The sequence below is a fragment of the Salmo trutta genome, chromosome 23 (genome assembly GCF_901001165.1).
Source record: "Salmo trutta chromosome 23, fSalTru1.1, whole genome shotgun sequence".
In the NCBI taxonomy this organism is placed as follows: Eukaryota; Metazoa; Chordata; class Actinopteri; order Salmoniformes; family Salmonidae; genus Salmo; species Salmo trutta.
Genome location: NC_042979.1, coordinates 32,738,347 through 32,760,987, shown reverse-complemented (window position 1 = coordinate 32,760,987; position 22,641 = coordinate 32,738,347). Strand labels below are relative to the sequence as shown.

General features: G+C 43.8%; 1 protein-coding gene across 1 annotated transcript in view; it reads right to left on the bottom strand.

Moving 5' to 3' along the window:
- The window catches only part of col5a1 (procollagen, type V, alpha 1), a gene marked incomplete in the record, with an annotated part of 131,853 nt that extends 110,939 nt beyond the window's left edge, over positions 1-20,914 (bottom strand). The window contains 1 exon segment of the mRNA XM_029709864.1: positions 20,492-20,914. Coding sequence (XP_029565724.1) covers positions 20,492-20,591 — 100 coding nt within the window.
- Between the last annotated feature and the right edge of the window lie 1,727 nt (positions 20,915-22,641).

Genomic DNA, 22,641 nt, shown 5'->3' with positions numbered 1-22,641 from the left:
CCTTCCTTCCTTGTTGTCTTTCCCTTCCTTCCTTGTTGTCTTTCCCTTACTTCCTTGTTGTCTTTCCCTTCCTTCCTTGTTGTCTCTCCCTTCCTTCCTTGTTGTCTTTCCCTTCCTTCCTTGTTGTCTTTCCCTTCCTTCCTTGTTGTCTCTCCCTTCCTTCCTTGTTGTCTTTCCCTTCCTTCCTTGTTGTCTTTCCCTTCCTTCCTTGTTGTCTTTCCCTTCCTTCCTTGTTGTCTTTCCCTTCCTTCCTTGTTGTCTTTTCCTTCCTTCCTTGTTGTCTTTCCCTTCCTTCCTTGTTGTCTCTCCCTTCCTTCCTTGTTGTCTTTCCCTTCCTTCCTTGTTGTCTTTCCCTCCCTTCCTTGTTGTCTTTCCCTTCCTTCCTTGTTGTCTTTCCCTCCCTTCCTTGTTGTCTTTCCCTTCCTTCCTTGTTGTCTTTTCCTTCCTTCCTTGTTGTCTTTCCCTCCCTTCCTTGTTGTCTCTCCCTCCCTTCCTTGTTGTCTCTCCCTTCCTTCCTTGTTGTCTTTCCCTTCCTTCCTTGTTGTCTTTCCCTTCCTTCCTTGTTGTCTTTTCCTTCCTTCCTTGTTGTCTTTCCCTTCCTTCCTTGTTGTCTCTCCCTTCCTTCCTTGTTGTCTTTCCCTTCCTTCCTTGTTGTCTTTCCCTCCCTTCCTTGTTGTCTTTCCCTTCCTTCCTTGTTGTCTTTCCCTCCCTTCCTTGTTGTCTTTTCCTTCCTTCCTTGTTGTCTTTTCCTTCCTTCCTTGTTGTCTCTCCCTTCCTTCCTTGTTGTCTTTCCCTTCCTTCCTTGTTGTCTTTTCCTTCCTTCCTTGTTGTCTTTCCCTTCCTTCCTTGTTGTCTTTTCCTTCCTTCCTTGTTGTCTTTCACTCCCTTCCTTGTTGTCTCTCCCTTCCTTCCTTGTTGTCTTTCTCTCTGAGCAGCAGCTCCAGCGCCAGGTTTAGAATCCTGATTTGGGCTGGGTGCCAAGACAGTCGCAGACCCCCTCGTCTCACGCAGTCTCGACACACACACACACACACACACACACACACACACACACACACACACACACACACACACACACACACACACACACACACACACACACACACATCCACCCCCCCCCATACACACCATTCAGTGACTGTTGTCCATTCAGTGTGATGCGTCTCATTCCCTGCTGGTGGAGCAGGGCAGGCAACAGGCCCAGTGAAGCAGGGGGAGCTTTTTACAGAGCAGGAACCAGGATTAACATTCTTCCCTCTTGCACCTACTGAATCCCAAATGGCACCCTATTCCCTACATAGTGCACTACTTTTGACCAGAGCCCTATAAATCCTGGTCAAAAGTAGTGCACTAAAAAGGCAATGGAGTGCCATTTGGGATGTAACCAGTGTTTCTCCCCTCCCTCCTCCTGCAGGCTGAGGCCAGGCTGGTTGTGTTCTCCTGGCACTAAGGCACATGCTTGACCTGGCGCTGAGGACAAAGAGCAATTAGCAGCAGCGTGGAGTCTGTCTCTGTGGCCGACCCTCTGTCCACCCGCCTGTCTGTCCGACTGCCTGTCAGCCCGTCGCCAAGAAACCAGGGCAGAGTGGGAAGCAGAACGTCCCCCTCCTACAGCGCAGCATCCCAGATGGGGGCAGGGAGGGTGTGGGGTCTTTTAACTCTTATCCCAACTTGGATGGATGCCAGAAGTGACGTGTACTGTTGATGTCAAATCTGAGCATTATAAGGGAAAGGCCTGTGGCTGATATGATGACATATATCAGAATATTTTGGCTAATGTTCAATTAACCCCTTAGATCAAAATACAGACACACACACACACACACACACACACACACACACACACACACACACACACACACACACACACACACGCAAAAACACACACATGCGCAAATACACACACATGCCCTCAGTCACCCTCCCAACTGACAGGTAGCCATCAGCGTTGACCTGAGGATGTTGGCTTTGTAATCATATGACTCGCCCCTAAGATTAGCCTGTGGTCATTACGTACACTACATTACACCCCACTACATAGACACACTGACAGGACACACACACTCACAACACACAAGCATGCATGCACACACACACGCACAAACACACTAATGTCAGCTACAATAAAGCCATTGTGCATCGCAGCAGCCTGATTTGCTGACCATTTGCTTACAACTGAAACGATCCCTGTTCCGGAAAAGTGCTACCCCTCTCTCTCTCTCTCCCTCTCTCTCTCCCTCCCTCCCTCCCTCCCTCCCTCCCTCCCTCCCTCCCTCCCTCCCTCCCTCCCTCCCTCCCTCCCTCCCTCCCTGTCTCTGTTTCTCTCTCCCTCTTTCTTTCTTTCTCTCTCTCTCTCTCTCTCTCTCTCTCTCTCTCTCTCTCTCTCTCTCTCTCTCTCTCTCTCTCTCTCTCTCTCTCTCGCTCTCATACACACAGGCACACACACATACACACAAGCTCACCAAAACAGTATTCACATGAAACAGAAGCATAGATATCAAAAACAGAACACACATAGAAGTACCTCTCCCAGTGACCGAGCAGGACAGCAGAGAGGAGAGAGCAGAGAGGAGAGAGGAGAGAGGAGAGAGCAGAGAGGAGAGAGGAGAGAGGAGAGAGCAGAGAGGAGAGAGGAGAGAGGAGGAGAGCAGAGAGGAGAGAGGAGAGAGCAGAGAGGAGAGAGGAGAGAGACTGGCTCAGTTGTTTCCATAGCTCTCATTTCTCTGGTCTTGACCAGGCCGTTGTGAGCGTGCCAGTCACAAGACGACACACACACAGTCAGACAAATAGAGTTCCTAGAGAATAACTTCAGCTAGCTCACAATCGCACTCTGAATAACAGGAAACACCAGACAAGACAAGGAACACATGGAATTCAGTCAGTTACACACACACACACACACACACACACACACACACACTAAACTGTGTGCTCACACCGAGACAAAAACACACTATTATTCACATAAACGTGAGGCTCGCACACATTGCACTGAATGTGGATCAGCGTTCATCTGCTGATCGTTCAGTGTGCCGTGTTTTAAGCTTACCGTATGCTTTCCAGTCGTAACAGTTTGTGCATATATCATCACAACAATTCTGTGATGTTTTGGTCTTCGGGAGTTTTTTTTCTGCTGTTCGTGCACACCAAGTTTAGTAGACGAAGTCTATGCCCCTTCGTCTGTGATTGGTCCTACTCCTAGTAGGAGCAGGAATATGAAGTGTTGGTTGTCATTCAATGAGAGACTATTCCTTTTCATGCACATTTTTTCACTTGAGAAATACTGCACCAAACATCTTAGTTAGATGTCAAATTTGCACGACTAAGATCTCTGCAAAAATGTGATGACTGATTTCTTGATGTATTTATTTTGAGGGAGTGTTTCTGGTTATGTTATTGCTATAGTGGCTCAAGAAAGACAAACGGTAATATTGCAGCTTTTTTCCCCGCTTTTCCAAGCGATGGTCTTTAGGGAGTATGAGAGCACAGACGGTCGACGGTCGCTTCGCCTTGCCAAGTTCTGCTAGTGTAACAGTATAAAAAACAGCAGCTTAATCACTTCACACTCATCTAACGACCAACAGGTAGACACACTCATCTAACGACCAACAGGTAGACACACTCATCTAACGACCAACAGGTAGACACACTCATCTAACGACCAACAGGCAGACACACTCATCTAACGACCAACAGGTAGACACACTCATCTAACGACCAACAGGTAGACACACTCATCTAACGACCAACAGGCAGACACACTCATCTAACGACCAACAGGTAGACACACTCATCTAACGACCAACAGGTAGACACACTCATCTAACGACCAACAGGCAGACACACTCATCTAACGACCAACAGGTAGACACACTCATCTAACGACCAACAGGCAGACACACTCATCTAACGACCAACAGGTAGACACACTCATCTAACGACCAACAGGTAGACACACTCATCTAACGACCAACAGGCAGACACACTCATCTAACGACCAACAGGTAGACACACTCATCTAACGACCAACAGGTAGACACACTCATCTAACGACCAACAGGCAGACACACTCATCTAACGACCAACAGGTAGACACACTCATCTAACGACCAACAGGCAGACACACTCGCACTAAGCCAGGAGTAGCTCCAGCTAGACTAATGTTTGTGAGCGTTCACCACGTGTGTGTGTGAGCGCTGGCTTGTGCTTCTCAGTCTACTCTGTCAAGGCTTTAGCCCTGGTCTTCTCAGTCTACTCTGTCAGGGCTTTAGCCCTGGTCTTCTCAGTCTACTCTGTCAGGGCTTTAGCCCTGGTCTTCTCAGTCTACTCTGTCAGGGCTTTAGCCCTGGTCTTCTCAGTCTACTCTGTCAGGGCTTTAGCCCTGGTCTTCTCAGTCTACTCTGTCAGGGCTTTAGCCCTGGTCTTCTCAGTCTACTCTGTCAGGGTTTTAGCCCTGGTCTTCTCAGTCTACTCTGTCAGGGTTTTAGCCCTGGTCTTCTCAGTCTACTCTGTCAGGGTTTTAGCCCTGGTCTTCTCAGTCTACTCTGTCAGGGCTTTAGCCCTGGTCTTCTCAGTCTACTCTGTCAGGGCTTTAGCCCTGGTCTTCTCAGTCTACTCTGTCAGGGCTTTAGCCCTGGTCTTCTCAGTCTACTCTGTCAGGGCTTTAGCCCTGGTCTTCTCAGTCTACTCTGTCAGGGTTTTAGCCCTGGTCTTCTCAGTCTACTCTGTCAGGGCTTTAGCCCTGGTCTTATTGCTTTAGCAGGGAGAATACCAGGTGGTTTGCTTCATTGTCTCCACAGCGAGCGATGAGCAGTCTCAGACCAGAGAGAAATAAATCAGTATCTACCATCATCCCTCCCATCTTCCCTCCCTCCGTCCCTCCGTCCCTCCCCTCCACAGCAGCAGACTAAGATGGAAAAACTGATTCAAGCAGGTTGCTGCTGCTCACTCTTAAACACTCAGTTTACAGCGAGACTGACTGCAGAGAAATGGCACTCTCGAGACACACAGGCATTCTTTCTCTCCTTCTCTCTCTCTCTCTCTCTCTCTCTCTCTCTCTCTCTCTCTCTCTCTCTCTCCTTCTGCAGCTATTATGTGGCTCCCTCTTAGCAAGTCTGGCTGTACTTGTCAATCCCTTGTCTTGTCTGCTCTTTCTGTCCTCACTCAACTGCATTCCTCCACTCCTCCACTCCTCCATGCTCTCTCGCTCTGTCCTCTCTCACTCTGCCCTCTCTCACTCTGCCCTCTCTCACTCTGCCCTCTCTCACTCTGCCCTCTCTCACTCTGCCCTCTCTCACTCTGCCCTCTCTCACTCTGTCCTCGTTCACTCTGCCCTCTCTCACTCTGCCCTCTCTCACTCTGCCCTCTCTCACTCTGCCCTCTCTCACTCTGCCCTCTCTCACTCTGCCCTCTCTCACTCTGCCCTCTCTCACTCTGCCCTCTACCTCTTGAATCTCGCTCTGTCTTTTCTCTCTCTCTCTCTCTCTCTCTCTCTCTCTCTCTCTCTCTCTCTCTCTCTCTCTCTCTCTCGCTCTGTCCACTTATCTCCCTCTCCCTCTTTATCTGTCTCTCTTTCACTTTCTTTGTCTCTCAATCTTTCTGCCTCTCTCCGCTCCTTGGGCTCCCTTGCATCCTCTGTTTCTCTCTGCTGCTGATCTCGTTCTGAGTGCCGGGGGCTGACTGCTGGACGACTAACGACAAAACAAGACAGCACTCGCATTCCAGAACAATCCATCTCCCCACCAGCTCTTTGGACAGACATGAACAAGATGAACAGAGCAGAGAGAAAATAAGCAAAATCTCCAAAATGCTACAACCCTATAACAGAATTACACTAATAAAGGCCTTACACACACACACACACACACACACACACACACACACACACACACACACACACACACACACACACACACAGCAGAACAGACAGTACTTTCCAATGGCTATCGGACTTTTGGATCTCAACTGTCTGGCTGTTGCTAGAATTACCCACTTTGAACCAATTATGTGAATTGCTTGGACTTTTGTGGAAATGATGAGAATCGAACCTGAGCTGTTTTCTTTCAAATGCAGGAATGAGTTGAAAGAAGAATGCATCCCTTTATTCACAGACACAAACTATAATTCCATGGCATCATCAGTGAACTCAATGACCCAGAAAGCTTTGCCAGAAAAGTTGTCGCTCAGCCACAGATAAATACTTTCATACAAGCTTTGAGGCCTACTTATGCAAAGTATTGTATGCCTCCATCCAAATTCAACATGACAACCAAAATGATAACAAACAAATTACTCATGAAAATAAACTTCAAGCCATTGCCTTAGAAACATGAAAAACTATATCTAACTATTAGCTCCAATATTTTCTGGAAGCAAAAACACATGAATCATTGAGAGATTTAAGGAACAGCCTCCAGTGATTTTATCAACATGATATGTTCTTGGTTAGGGGATATGATTTAGAAAACCCTCTTGCTTTGGGTTTATATGTTTTTTGAGGAAAGGAACTATATTGATGTTATTAATCAACTTGTGTTGCTCAGAAAAAAATGGCCTTCTGTTCTTGAAGGAGAAATGAATAGTGGTACTACACCAACCATGTTGCTATGGGCTCTAATGACCAGTCAAACACCATGCAGTCAGACTTGTACACAGACAAAACTTGCCAGGAGATCCAACCTCATGTGAAAAATCTTTGGAACTTGCTTCCAATGTCTCCATGGCAACCAATTCCTGTCCCAGTTTTGAGTGGGTGGGGGATTGGTTGTCCTGCCCTGGCCTGATACTACCACTGACATTATAGGAGGAGACATAGAGCCCACCTGCCAGGGGATGAAGGAGCACACAGACTCCCCTTTCACCTCATTCTCAAATAGAAAAGATTCCCACACTGTAAATGTACCATTCTGTATTGTTCAACCTCATTTTGTTCCATCTATAGCAGCTCTGTAAGCAGGCGTAATTCCCTCTGTGGTTGCTGTCCTGCCCAAGGTCCGAGCAAACTAACTGTAGTGATGCTGAGTGAGCAGATGTCTGTCTGTCTGTCTGTCTGTCTGTCTGTCTGTCTGTCTGTCTGTCTGTCTGTCTGTCTGTCTGTCTGTCTGTCTGTCTGTCTGTCTGTCTGTCTGTCTGTCTGTCTGTCTGTCTGTCTGTCTGTCTGTCATACAGTCTTTCCAACCATTTTCTCACCTAATAAAGAAAAATAGAATGGCTCCAACTGAAGTAGTGAGGTTTCTGGAGTGGGGTTAGCTACCAGGGAAGATAATCATGCGATTTCCCCCTAAAATGCTTCATTCAGTAGTTCTGCTGCCCAGGCTGTGGCTAGGATTGAGGCTAGGGCTGACTGGGGATGGGGATTGGGGTTGGAAAGGATGACTCATAGCATTGCTTTCCATGCTCAATCATTATAATACCCCTTAATAGAGAACAGTGCTGCTATCCTGGAGAGCTGAATAGTGAATACCCAATGATTTTGGCTGGAAAAGAGCTACAGTGAGAAGTAGTCTATACCACTTATGGTCTTACAGTGTATACAGCACAGACGGTGAGTGAATACAGGCATAGGCTCTGACACTACCAACTGCAAGAAAAGGGTGGCAAGTATCCTAGTGGTAAACTGCGGTGAGCCAGTAACCAAAAGGCTGCTGGTTCAAATCCCCAAGCCAACTAGGTGAAAAATATGTCAACATGCCCTTGAGCAAGGCACTTAACCATAATAGATCCTGTAAGTTTCTCTAGGTAACAGTGTCTACTAAAATGTAAAAGACTGGCATGGTACCACATCTGATGGAAGACCCACTATTGAAAATACTACAATCCCTACAACTGTTATTGGGGCAACTTTTCACTATGAAATCAAGATAATACCCTATTTTCTCCTTTTCAATAGAGGATCATGTCCAAGCCTGAACATAGTCTCCTGTCAAATCACTGTCCTGGAAAACCTGGCTCTACAGCTTCTGTGGGAAGACGGCCAATAAGATGCCCCATGGTTCTTTGGAGCAGTCTCTCTATGAACTCTTGACAGAACAGTGTTTCCCTGTCCCTAACACGACATAAACATATTTATGACATGAGTGGCATACAAAGGATCTCCTTCAATCTGACAGACAGAGTCAAAATTCTGACCTGGAATAATCTTTTATCAGCCATTGCATTCCGTCATCTGCACAGATATAAAAACAAGAGTGTCAGTCTTTGCTGTTGACCAGGCGTTGGATGGAGCTGGTTGGAGGCTAGGGGTCGTAAACAAAACCATGAACCGTTCAACGGCCCAGCCAGTTTAGTTCCACACCATAATGGCTGCATTCACAGTCTGAAGTGGATCATGAGATTGCAGGGTCACTGCTTCTCTCCACAGTCCAGCAAACTCAGATTCCTTTCCCTGCACCATGACGATAGACACACACGCACGCACACACACTCAAAAACAGCTCTTTTCACACCACAACACCACCACTGATTGAGTAAAATGAGCTCAAAGGATTTCCCATATTGAGGGATAAGTATATGGCCATTGAAAAACTGGAGCAGAAACTGCATTCACTCAAAAGGGACAAACAATTACTAATAATGATGGGGTTGAGATTGGGGATTGCACTCTGAACTGAACTTTCTCAATTTTGGGTTTCATGGCTGTGTTTTTATTACTTGATTGCAATGCTGAAATGCCACCAGTATGGTACCTGTGTCTGTGTTTCACCATGTTGCAGCCAGAACAGAACAGTTCCAGAGGTTTCCGTTGCAACACCAGGTTTGGAGGCCATAAACATTCTGCATCAGTTACATCAGTCAGTAACAACCTTGCCCTCTTCTTCCATAACACACATGAATGACATTAGGGGTAATACGATAAAAAGGTACATCCAATCTATCATGGAAACTTCCTTTTGTAGAGGAACTGTTCTGACGGTGGGCCGAAAGGATGGAAAACCGCTGTGGCCCAGCGGTGCTTGACCTTTGACCCCCATAGTAAAGTCAACCTTTACACAAAAATAACATTTAAATTACCCAGGCTGCTTTGCATGGCTCCAAACCTGGCTGCTATGAAACTCACACCATCTCTAAAACGTCTCACCAAAGCTCACCTAATGGGACGCAGCTATTTTTCCAGCGAAAAGCCTCAACTCTAAAACCAGTAGGTACTAGAGGTATATCTTTCTTTAGAAAAATGAAACAGTGCTTTATTTCATAGTACTTTGTTCCACCAGGAGTGGGATAAAAACATCTGGAATGCATTTTTCCCCCTATTTTTTTTAGGATCAGCAGACGCCAGACGGCACAATGGAGCTTATCAGATCCAGATGTTGAACACAGTTAAACAACAAGTGCTTCTTTCTTATAATCCCATTTTTTTATATAAAAAACAAATGGATAAAAACTAAATGTCAAACATTAGAGAAACACCATGAATCTTAAAATCACAAAAACTCCATTACCCATAGTCCTTTTCAGGCTGAAAACAACAAGCACTGTAGTCAACGTTTACATATCGAGTAGTCGTTGGCTTCGGCCCCAATCCACCCACGTTTTCATTTTACCCAGGTATTCAAGGAATGTTATTCAAGTATTTTTGCTGAATAAAGCAGTTTGACATGCCTAGGGGAATGTTCCTATTGACACAGACCGTTCAAAAACCTTTTCTTAATGAATGATAACAAACCAGGAGAAACATGTTGAAGCTTTGAGAAAAGGTCCCATTGATTCCGGTGGGTGACTTGATGGAAACGTGAACTTCTCTTTAATCTGTTTGCCTCACACAAAAATAAACATTTTGGGAGCAAAGCCTAGCCTCTGAGAAGCAGCCACATGGCTAATATAACAACAACTTTCACAAGAAAGCAAAATAAAGCTGCCTCATCAAGGTCAGGGAATAAAGCTCTTTAAAACAAGCATTGTTAAGCGAGAGATCAAGACAGACCCAGATATTTGCACTTTGCAAAATATCAGTTTTCTTAAAGTCAGTTATTTAGCATCCATTTTTTAACCATTAAATCACATTCGTTCATCTTTGTTTTTAGTTCTTGAAAATGTCATCAAAGCCAGAATGAAGAATGGGCATGGTGTTCTAAAGCAAAGCATTCCAGACTTTTTTGTTTCAGGAAATCATGTCACGCAAGTTCGACAAGGTACCCACAATGCACCTCTCTCTCTTTCTCTGTCCCTCCTGTCCTGAACAGCCAGTGACTCACCAGGGGTGAGTTTTCAAAAAAACATAAAGATCATCTTTAGGACTAGTAGGCAATGGATGAATGATGATCTAACTGCTAAAGATCTTACGTTAACAGCAAGGTCATTCCTTTCCCAAGGGCTCTGAAACTGTAAACCTAGCAGCGCTGGTCACCTGAAGGTAATGATCCTCAAACTTTAACCTCTGACCCCATCCACACACCTAGGAAACCCATCTCCTATTGGTTCCTGTCATTACCAGACTTTCACTCTGTACTCCTCTCATTTTTGTCAAGAGAAGATAACCAAGTAATAAATAAACACTGAACTGAGGTTACACTTGGGTTTGAAGATGTTTTTGTCATTATATATCTGATTCTAGTACAGTTAAAATTAATTCATCATTGAGACCTCGATCTTGACAGTTTTGAGGGTAAAAACTGTTCTGTTTTGTTCTCTCCTTTTCATTATCAACATCTTTTATGAGGTTTGGCATGGGACTATATGTTAATTCAAAGTTCTGGGACAATGAAATGTTGTATAAAATCCCTACACAATAAAATGTAATTGTAATGAGTTGAGACTTGTGTAAAAAAATATATTGAATCAAATTTGGAAAGGGAATGGAGAACAAGACATATGGATGTAAATATATTTATATAGGTACAAATATTTCTCAACAAAAGAGTAGCCAATAACAGTAAATGCTACTAAACAATAACCACATGAAACAACACAACCCATATTAATTATCTGTATTGATACACCATTCAAAATGTAATGAATAACTTCACCATGCTCAAAGGGATATTCAATGTCTGCTTTTTTTTACCCATCTACCAGGTGTCCTTCTTTGCGAGGCACCGGAAAACCTCCCTGGTCTTTGTGGTTGAATCTGTGTTTGAAATTCACTGTTCAACTGAGAGACCTTACATATACTGTTTGTATGTGTGGGGTACAGCGATGAGGTAGTCATTCAAAAATCATGTTAAACACTTACTGCACACAGAGTGAGTCCATGCAACTTATTAAGCATATTTTTACTCCTGAACTTATTTAGGCTTGCCATGACAAATGTATTGAATACTTATTGACTCAAGACATTTCAGCTTTTCAATTTTAATTGACTTGTAAAAAATTTCTAAAAATATTTAAATATTTCCACTTTGACATGATGCAGTATTGTCTGTAGGCCAGTGACACAAAATCTAAATTTAATCAATTTTAGATTCAGGTTGTAACACAACAAAATGTGGGAAAGGTCAAGGGTGTGAATACTTTCTGAAGGCACTATATGTTAGTGATAGCATGTGACTTGATGAAAAACATGAACTACATTGCAAGCAATCATGCATGAGTTAACGTGTTCTGTACAGAATGCCTACTAATAAAGTGTTTCGTATCACATGTCAAATAAAAACTGTTTCCTTTAGATAAATTCAGTGGAGAATTGTGCCTTGCCTTCTTGGGGCTACTCCAAAAGTGTGTTGATACCTGGAATACCATTAATCAACACATTGCAATTCATGTGTTACATTGTGTTGAAAACATTCAAATTAACCACAAAGTAGGCTGATAGGCCTTCATTCTGCCTAGTAGTTGATGATGCATGTCTACTGAACAGAGATAGACATCTAGAATCCTGTAGTCTAGACAGAATATGATGCAGAATTTCTACTGTGTACAGTACAAGTCAAATGTTTGGCCACACCTACTCATTCAAGGGTTTTGTTTATTATTACAATTTTCTACATTGTAGAATAATAGTGAAGACAGCAAAACTATGCAATAACACATATAGAATCATGTAGTAACCAAAAAAAGAGTTAAACAAATCAAAATATATTTTATATTTGAGATTCTTCAAAGTAGCCACCATTTGCCTTGATGACAGCTTTGCACACTCTTGGCATTCTCTCAACCAGGTTCATGAGTTAGTCACCTGGAATGCATTTCAATTAACAGGTGTCCCTTGTTAAAACTTATTATGGATGAGGGGCAGTATTGAGTAGTTTGGATGAATAAGGTGCCCAGAGTAAACTGCCTGCTGCTCAGGCCCAGAGGCTAAGATATGCATATTATAGTAGATTTGGATAGAAAACACTCTGAAGTTTGTAAAACTGTTTGAATGATGTCTGTGAGTACAACAGAACTCATATGGCAGGCAAAAACCTGAGAAAAAAATCCAAACAGGAAGTGAGAAATCTGAGGTCTGTAGTTTTTCAAGTCTTGGCCTATCCAATATACAGTGTCTGTGGGGTCATATTGCACTTACTAAGGCTTCCACTAGATGGCAACAGTCTTTAGAACCTTGTTTGAGGCTTCTACTGTGAAGTGGGCGAGAATAAGAGCTGATTGAGTGAGAGCTCTGCCAGCAGGGCATGAGCTTCAGACATGCGCACGCCCGTGATTGGTAGCTGAGTTCCATTGCATTTCTAAAGACAAAGGAATTCTCCAGTTGAAACCTTATTGCAGATTTATGATGAAAAACATCCTAAAGATTGATTCTATACATCGTTTGACATGTTTCTACGAACTGTAATGGAATTTTTTTAGTTTTTGTCTGGCCTGCGCGTCGTGAATTTGTATTTGTGAACTGAAGGCGCGAACAAAAAGGAGGTATTTGGACATAAAGGATGGACTTTATTGAACAAAACAAACATTTATTGTGGAACTGGGATTCCTGGGAGTGCATTCTGATGAAGATCATCATAGGTAAGTGAATATTTATAATGCTATTTCTGACTTCTGTTGACTCCAACATGGCGGATATATGTATGGCTTGTTTTTGTGTCTGAGTGCCGTACTCAGATTATTGCATGGTGTGCTTTTTCGGTAAAGCTTTTTTGAAATCTGACACAGCGGTTGCATTAAGGAGAAGTTTATCTAAAGTTCCATGCATAACACTTGTATTTTCATCAACATTTATGATGAGTATTTCTGTAAATTGATGTGGCTCTCTGCAAAATCACCGGATGTGTTGGAAGCAAAACATTACTGAACGTAACGCGCCAATGTAAACTGAGATTTTTGGATATAAATATGAACTTTATCGAACAAAACATACATGTATTGTGTAACATGAAGTCCTATGAGTGTCATCTGATGAAGATCATCAAAGGTTAGTGATTAATTCTCTCTCTATTTCTGCTTTTTGTGACTCCTCTCTTTGGCTGGAAAAATGGCTGTGTTTTTCTGTGACTAGTTGCTGACCTAACATAATCGTTTGGTGTGCTTTCGCTGTAAAGCCTTTTTGAAATCGGACACTGTGGTGGGATTAACAAGTTTATCTTTAAAATGGTGTAAAATACTTGTATGTTTCAGGAATTTTAATTATGAGATTGCTGTTGTTTGAATTTGGCGCCCTGCACTTTCACTGGCTGTTGTCATATTGATCCCGTTAACGGGATTCCAGCCATAAGAAGTTAAAAGTTAATTTATGCAATGTCTTTCCTTCTTAATGCGTTTGAACCAATCAGTTGTGTTGTGACAAGGTAGGGGTGGTATACAGAAGATAGCCCTATATGGTAAAAGACCAAGTCCATATTATGGCAAGAACAGCTCAAATAAGCAAAGAGAAATGACAGTCCATAATTATTTTAAGACATGAAGGTCAGTCAATATGGAACATTTCAAGAACTTTGAAAGTGTCTTCAAATGCAGTTGCAAAAACCATCAAGCGCTGTAAGGGTCGATGCTGGAGACGAGAAGCAAGTACAGGGAGTGAACATTTAATTAGCACGTACATGGAACAGGACAGGACAGCGTCTGGACATAAACACATAACGACATTAATGCAGACACAGTGAACAAACGGGGAAGCAGACAGTTATAGACCGGGAAATCAACAAAGGGAAGGAATCCAGGTGAGTCCAATGAGCACTGCTGCGCGTAATGATGGTGACAGGTGTGCGTAATGAAAGACAAGCTCTCTCTCGAGCGCCAAAGAGGGAGAGCGGGCGTGAGAGCAGGCGTGACAGTACCCCCCCTCTAGGGGCGCCACCCAGCGTCCCCCCTGGGCGAGCCTGACGGGCTGACCGAGGCATGGGCGCTGGACAAGCCAGCTGGGGCGTAGAAGCCCGACGACCCGGCAGAGGGGTGGGAGCCTGGCGAGCCAGCTCAGGTGTGGGAGCCTGACGATCCGGCTGAGGCGTGAAAGGACGATAATTCCGCTGAGGTGTGGGAGCCCGACGAACCGGCTGAGGCGTGGGAGCCTGATGGGCCGGCTGAAGCATGACGTGGGGTGGGTGCCTACCGAGCCCACCGTGGCAAGACAACCTCTCGAGCCAGCTAAGGCGTGGAAGACCGATGAGCTAGCTGAGGCACCCCCGGTTCCCTCGGCGATAGCACCCAGACCCGACGTCACCAACCAAAACTCCCTGATGCTTATTTTAGTGGTGTCTGCATTCTGTAAGGGTCGACACTGGAGACGAGAAGCAAGTACAGGGAGTGAACATTTAATTAGCATGGACATGGAACAGGACAGGACAGCGTCTGGACATAAACACATAGCGACATTAATGCAGACACAGAGAACAAACGGGGAAGGAGACAGTTATAGACCGGGCAATCAACAAAGGGAAGTAGTCCAGTAGTCCAGTAGTGAGTCCAATGAGCACTGCTGCGCGTAATGATGGTGACAGGTGTGCGTAATGTAGGACAGCCTGGTGCCAGAAAGGGAGAGCGGGAGCAGACGTGACAAAGCACTATAATAATGAAACTGGCTCTCGTGAGGACCGCCACAGGAAAGGAAGACCCAGAGTTACCTCTGCTGCAGAGGATAAGATCATTAGAGTTACCAGCCTCAGAAATTGTAGCCCAAATAAATGCTTCACAGAGTTCAAGTAACATACACATCTCAACATTAACTTTTCAGAGGAGACTGCATGAAATAGGCCTTCAGGATCAAATTGCTGCAAAGAAACCACTACTAAAGGACACCAATAAGAAGAGAATTGCTAGGGCCAAGAAACATGAGCAATGAACATTAGACCGGTGGAAATCTGTCCATTGGTCGGATGGTTCCAACCGCCATGTCTTTGTGAGACGCAGAATAGGTGAACGGATGATCTCTGCATGTGTGGTTCCAACGGTGAAGCATGGAGGAAGAGGTGTGATGGTGTGGGGTGCTTTACTGGCGACATTGACAGGGATTTATTTCGAATTCAAGGCACACTTAACCAGCATGGCTACCACAGAATTCTGCAGCGATACGCCATCCCATCTGGTTTACACTTAGTGGGACTATCATTTGTTTTTCAACAGGACAATGACCCAACACACCTCCAGAATGTGTAAGGGCTATTTGACCAAGAAGTAGAGTGGAGTGCTGCATCAGATGACCTGGCCTCCACAATCACCCGACCTCAACCCAATTGAGATGGTTTGGGATGAGTTGGACTGCAGAGTGAAGGAAAAGCAGCCAACAAGTGCTCAGCATATGCGGGAACTCATTCAAGACTGTTGGAAAAGCATTCCAGGTGAAGCTGGTTGAGAGAATACCAAGAGTGTGCAAAGCTGTCATCAAGGCAAAGGGTGGCTACTTTGAAGAATCTAAAATATCTAATATACTTTGATTTGTTTAACGCTTTTTTGGTTACTACATGATTCCATATGTGTTATTTTATCATTTTCATGTCTGTAGAAAATTTAAAAAATTAAGAAAAACCCTTGAATGAGTAGGTGTGTCCAAACTTCTGATTGGTACTATAGGTGAAGTCTAGCCTGGTCCCAAATATGTTTGTGCTGTTTTGCCAACTCCTAAGGCCATGAATTGGCAAAACAGCACAAAGGGATCTGAAACAGCGCTAGGTGATGATTAATAAGCCTGATCAGAACCAGAGGTGCTATGGAAGTCTATACACTCTTAGAAAAAAAGGTGCTATCTAGAACCTTAAAGTCCCCATAGGAGAACCCTTTGAAGAACCCTTTTTGGTTGCAGGTAGAACCATTTTTTGTTTCCATGTAGAAATCGTTCTAGAGGGTTCTACATGGAACCCAAAAGGGTTCTACCTGGAACCAAAAAGGGTTCTACCTGGTGCTTCTGAAGTCATTCTCAGCCCTGAAGCCTGGGGCTGGAGAGGGTCATCTGGTTTGGATCAGGATAATAAGTCCTTTACTGCTGAACTCTCTGGAGAACCTGGCCTCATTCCTTTTAATTACCAGTTAATCATACAGTCTGTCTGCCCTGATGGGACACATCTTTCACAAGCTGTAAATCAAAGCTGTTTTCCAATATACAGTGCATTAGGAATGTATTCAGATCCCTTGATTTTTTTTACAGCCTTATTCTAAAAAAGTCTAAATAGATGTTTGGATAAAATTAACTGGATTACATTTTAAAATGTTCGCAAATATATTCAAAATAAAAAGCAGAAATACCTTATCTATATAAGTATTCGGACCCTTTGCTATGAGACTCAAAATTGAGCTCAGGTGCATCATGTTTCCATTGATCATCCTTAAGATGTTTATACAACTTGATTGGAGTCCACCTGTGGTAAACTCAATTAATTGGACATGATTTGGAAAGGCACACACCTGTCTATATCAGGTCCTACAGTTGACAGTGCATGTCAGAGCAAAAACCAAGTCATGAGGTCGAAGGAATTGTCTGTAGACCTCCGAAACAGGATTGTGTCAAGGTACAGATCTGGGAAAGGGTACCAAAACATTTCTGCAGCATTGAAGGTCCCCAAGAACACAGTGGCCTCCATCATCCTTAAATGGAAGAAGTTTGCAACCATCAAGACTCTTTCTAGAACTGGCCGCCCGGCCAAACTGAGCAATCGGGGGAGAAGAGCCTTGGTCAGGGAGGTGGCCAAGAACCCGATGGTCACTCTGGCAGAGCTCCAGAGTTCCTCTGTGGAGTTGGGAGAATCTTCCAGAAGGATAACCATCTCTGCAGCACTCCACCAATCAGGCTTTTATGGTAGAGTGGCCAGACGGAAGCCACTCCTCAGAAAAGGCACATGACAGCCCACTTGAAGTTTGCCAAAAGGCACCTAAATATTCTCAGACCATGAGGACCAAGATTCTATGGTCTGATGAAACCAAGATTGAACTCTTTGGCCTGAATGCCAAGCATTACGTCTGGATGAAACCAGGCACCTTCCCTACGGTGATGGCAGCATCATGCTGTGGGGCTGTTTTTCAGCGGCAGGGACTGGGAGACTAGTCGAGGCAAAGATGAACGGAGCAAAGTACAGAGGGATCCTTGATGAAAACCTGCTCCAGAGTGCTCAGGACCAAAGACTGGGGCAAAGGTTCACCTTCCAACAGGACAACGACCCTATGCACACAACCAAGACAACGCAGGAGTGGCTTCGGGACATGTCTCTGAATATTCTTTGAGTGGCCCAGCCAGAGCCCGGAATTGAACCCGATCGAAAATCTCTGGATAGACCTGAAAATAGCTGTGCAGCAACGCTCCCCATCCAACCTAACAGAGCTTGAGAGGATCTGCAGAGAAGAATGGGAGAAACACCCCAAATATAGATGTGCCAAGCTTGTAGCGTCATACCCAAGAAGACTTGATGCTGTAATTGCTGCCAAAGGTGCTTCAACAAAGTACTGAGTTAAAGGTCTGAATACTTGTGTAAATGTACTATAAAAATATTACAAATATTTAAACGAGCAAAAATGTCTAAAAATCTATTTTTCTTTTCTCATTATGGGGTATTGTGTGTAGATCGATGAGGGAAACAATGTTTTTTAATCAATTTTATAAGAAGGCTGTAACGTAACAAAATGTGGAAAAAGTCAAGGGGTCTGAATACTTTCCGAAGGCACTGTATCCTAAACTGTTGACCATGTTACCTAACTTGGTGAAATGCTATGCATTTTTGAGTTTAAAGTTATTTTTGATAATATAGCTAGAAATATGTATTATGCTTATTCCCTGTAAAATAAATATTTTCATGATTGATGATTTGATTGTTGTAACACTGCTTAGGTTAACATTGGCAACAATAGCAATGTAATAAGCCTCTTGCTAGCCAATACCAATTCATAAACTCCACTCGTACTTGCATGCGTCCTGGTTTCAGGAAGTGTTGCAGCATCACAGACGATCATTTAACAAGCCTCTGGTTGTTTTCTGTTGGTCTTTAAGAGCTGATTGAAGGCAGCAGCATCATAGTGAGTTGTACCACGCCCTTCAGTCCTAGTTAAACTCCAGTCCAACTCTCCACGTCATCTGGCATGACTGGGAACTGGGTCTGTCAATCACATACGAGCAATTAAAAGACCACACCCCCTTGATTTTTTAACCTTTACTTTACCAGGTTGCATTGAGATCAGAATACCAATTTTTCAAGGGCGATGTGTCCATTTCTCCCATAGGGAAGAAAGTTCAAGGTCAAGCCTTCATGAAGTCCAAAGGGCCATAGTCAATAATCAATCAAAGTCTGCATTAACGATTCACATGAATATGTAATTGTTTCAATCATTAGCACAAGACTCAGACTCGTCTGTGCAGGCCCATACAATTTAGGTTGACTGGAAATCCCATTGTGTTACCAAATTACAGTCAAAGGGAATTTAATCCAACCCAGATCTCTAGATCTCCACCTCTCATGTTGAGGTATGTGGAAGGAACAGACCAGGCCATATGTTAATCTAACAGCCTTTTAGCGAGTGGAGGTTGCTGAGGGAAGGACAGCTCATAATAATGGCTGGAATATAAGTCAATGGTATGGTATCAAACATGTGGTTTCCATTGGTTAATACCATTCCATTGACTCCATTCCAGCCATTACTATGAGCTGTCCTCCCCTCAGCAGCCTCCACTGCTTTTAACTGACTGACTGGATTTTTGACTTGATGAGAGCTCCACAGTAGCCAGCGTTCAAGCTGAGGCCACCTACCATGCCATGCAGGCCAGTGAGCTAATAATATATGTAGGCCTGACTCAAATCCCCCACATCACCCAATGCTCCTGTCCACAGCATGAACCACTTTCTTTCATCTAGCAACATGTAACTCACACAATTCATTTCCAAAAGTGATTTGAGTTCTAATAAAGGTGTTGGACAGTAGAGTAAAGGAGCCTGATTGCAATACCACAGCGTTCGAGCAGTTCCCTAGGCACACCCTTTATTAAAAAAGCTTTCGTTACAGGTGATCACTAAATAACCTTGTTTTCTCATCATAGAGAGCGTATAAAACAGACAGCTGGAGGATAGCAAGACAAATGTTTATGGGATAGTTTAAAAAGAACCTTGAAGACGATTTCACAGAGACATTATACTCTTTTGTTGAGCATTTGTGGTATGTCCGTGCGCATCCCTGCCCACAATGAGATGCCAAGCGTCCGCTCCACGCTGCCACTTCAGACCGACGGCCACGCCCGCTCACCAGAGCTGCGCTCCATTCGGTTTCTCATTAAAGAAATACCCCTTTGAACTTTAAAGTCAACTGTTTCATATGTGAATATGGAGCACATTAAGCTCATGGATGTACTTGTCATCAAGTCTAAAATACCAACTAAAGCGCAAAAGTTTGCCAAATATGAAACCCCCAAGAAATTACTATATTTTGTATATCATATCCACAATGCTGCCTAATAGTTTTTTTCAGTTAGGCTATGAAAAATACATTTCCATGAAGTATGCCTAAAGAAGAAATAGTCTACAATCTATCGACAAGATTGAAGAAAGGTCAAATCATTTTCCTATAGGCTATAAAAGGTGAGCTTGGTTTCCAGGTTGATCAATTCAACACTAGGCAGGGAATAAAATGTAAGGTCTATATCTTTACAGTAGTCCTATCATCCAGCATAGCAATGTGTAGCCTATGTGCGCACAGCACAATACATCTTAAAGACACCAATAATATATGCCAAATGATGTGCATCAGAAGTAGCACTATAGATGGCGCAGGAGGACCCCATCTTTCAGAGTGCACAAATCCATCGCTGGAGGCAGAGAAGTTCATCTGAAGAGAGTTTCTGGAAAAGTTTCTGGAAGAATAGTTATCTTTGGCGCTGCAAGTCCTCTATGCAGCGGGCTCTTACCAAATCGATAGACTTTATCAACACACTGAGCAATAGAGTACAAAGTATATGAACAAGCACCAGTGCCATTCTTTAAAAAGCCATGACTGGGCCTGCGGTCATTTCAGTTTATGACACCAATATGAATGTGGACCACATTCCAGTAACCAGACAATTAAATCATGGTTTAAAAGACGGGCGTAGAATTGACGTTGCACAATGGTATGTATGATACGGACTTGTTGCACATGAGAACATATCACTGTCTAAAGAACAGACGGGCAAAATAGTGCGCAGCAGCAGACTGCAATAGAGGATGTGGTATCTTACCTGAACTGGCTTGTGATGTGACAAAAAGTAGAAGTATCGCTAAAGTGATTTGCGAGTCCTTTATCCTCCGTTTTACTTTCCATCTTATATGTGTATCCATGGTCGCCAGTGACGTCCACGACAAAGGTGGGTTAACTTTTTAAGAGCAACTGAAAAAATACTTGTGACAACTTCTGATTAGGAGAGAACTGGTAGCCAAAGGTCCCAGAGAAAGAGAGAAGGGGAAAATAGCGTTATTTTCTCAAGCAGCCATACGTTTTGGAGTGTGGATTCATCCAGCTAGTTTAACGGATGGGACACCCTCTCTCGCGCACTCGTCCTCTCCACTCCTCTTCTCGCTCCTCTGAAAAGGCTACCCTGCGCTGCTGAGCCTCCGATCAGAAGTGTTGCCCCTCTCTCAGTCGTCACTGGAGCCCTGGGAAGTCATTTAGAGGGTTAAAAGGTCCCCTAGCAGGCTGTCAGTCAGGTTGCGGACAGGCCAGGAAAGCAAATCAGAGGGCTCGACTTATAGAACAGGCCCTACAATTGGCTGTGGAATGGAGGAAAAGTTTAGTGAAACGCCCACTCTCGGTGTGCTGAAGTTTTTGCCTCCCGCGGGGCAAACCTTTCTTTGACCAAAAAATCCGCTATGAAAAGGGGCGTTAAAGCGGGAGAGACAAAAACGTTGTGGACAAGAACAGACAGATAGTTCAACAAGACTTCTAAAGATAAATATTGTTTTCATATCCGATACATTACTTTCCATTACACCAAATGAAAAGCTATTCTAATAATTTGAATAATAAATGAGAGAATTTGAGCTGTGGACACACTGAAGTAGAAACTGTCGTTCCACCAATTGGTTAAGAAGTATAACTTGGTAAAAAAACAAACATATTTTGATTTCACCTAATTTTAACATTCTGTCATGAAGAGCACACACATTCAGATTTAGATGCACTATTGTAAAGTGGTTGTTCTACTGGATATTATAGGTGAATGCACCAATTTGTAAGTCGCTCTGGATAAGAGCATCTGCTAAATGACTTAAATGTAAAATGTAAATGTAAACTTCATAATTATTATTATTATTTTTAAATCTCATCTCAAGAGGTTAAATGATTTAGTAAGTGACTAGACAACATGCCAAATAAAGTAACATGTTTGACCTTAACAAGTTTGACGATTTAATCTTAAATCAAATCAACCATTAATAATTGTGAGAAGGGGAATTGAAGCTTGTTGTGTGCAACAGGGAGGGGTAATTTAGCTGAAAATAGCTCTAGCCTGTCACTATGGATATCAGGGTTGGCCCGTGTTATGCCCGACCCCCTTAGTTTTCCATCACAAAACACCAGAAAATGTCCAAAAAGAGTCGAATCAGCTCACCTGCTTTCACACTATCATTTGACTATTATAAATACATTTACATTTTTGTTATTTAGCAGACACTCTTGTCCAGAGCGACATACAGTTAGTGCATTCATCTTCAGATAACTAGGTGGGACAACCACATATCAAAGGCATAGTAAGTACACTTTTCCTCAATAAAGTAACTATCAGCAAAGTCAGAGCTAGGGGGGGGGGGGGTCAAGTGCTGGTACAGGAAGTATTTAAGATACTCTTTGAAGAGGTAGGGTTTCGGAAGATGGAATCCCTAGCTTCAGGGGGAAGCTGGTTCCACCATTGAGCTGTGTTCTTCATAGGGGTGGGAGGGCCAAGAAACCAGAGGTGGCAGAACGGAGTGCATGGCCTGAAGGTTGGGAGGGGCAGTTCCTCTTGCTGCACTAAAGGCAAGCACCATGGTCTTGTAGTGGATGTGAGCTTCGACTGGAAGCCAGTGGACTGTGCGGAGGAGCGGGGTGACATGGGAGAACTTGGGACGGTCGAAAACCAGGCGGCCTGAAGCATTCTGGATAAGTGACAGGGGTTTGATGGCACAAGCAGGGAGCCCAGCCAACAGTGAGTTGCAGTAATCCAGACGGGAGAAGACAAGTGCCTGGATTAGGACCTGCGCCGCTTCCTGTGTGAGGTAGGGTCGTACTCTACAGATGTTGTAGAGCATGAGCCTGCAGGAGCAATTCACTGCTTTGATGTTTGCAGAGAATGACAGGGTGTTGTCCAGGGTTACGCCAAGGTTCTTTGCACTCTGGAAGGGCGACGCTGTGGAT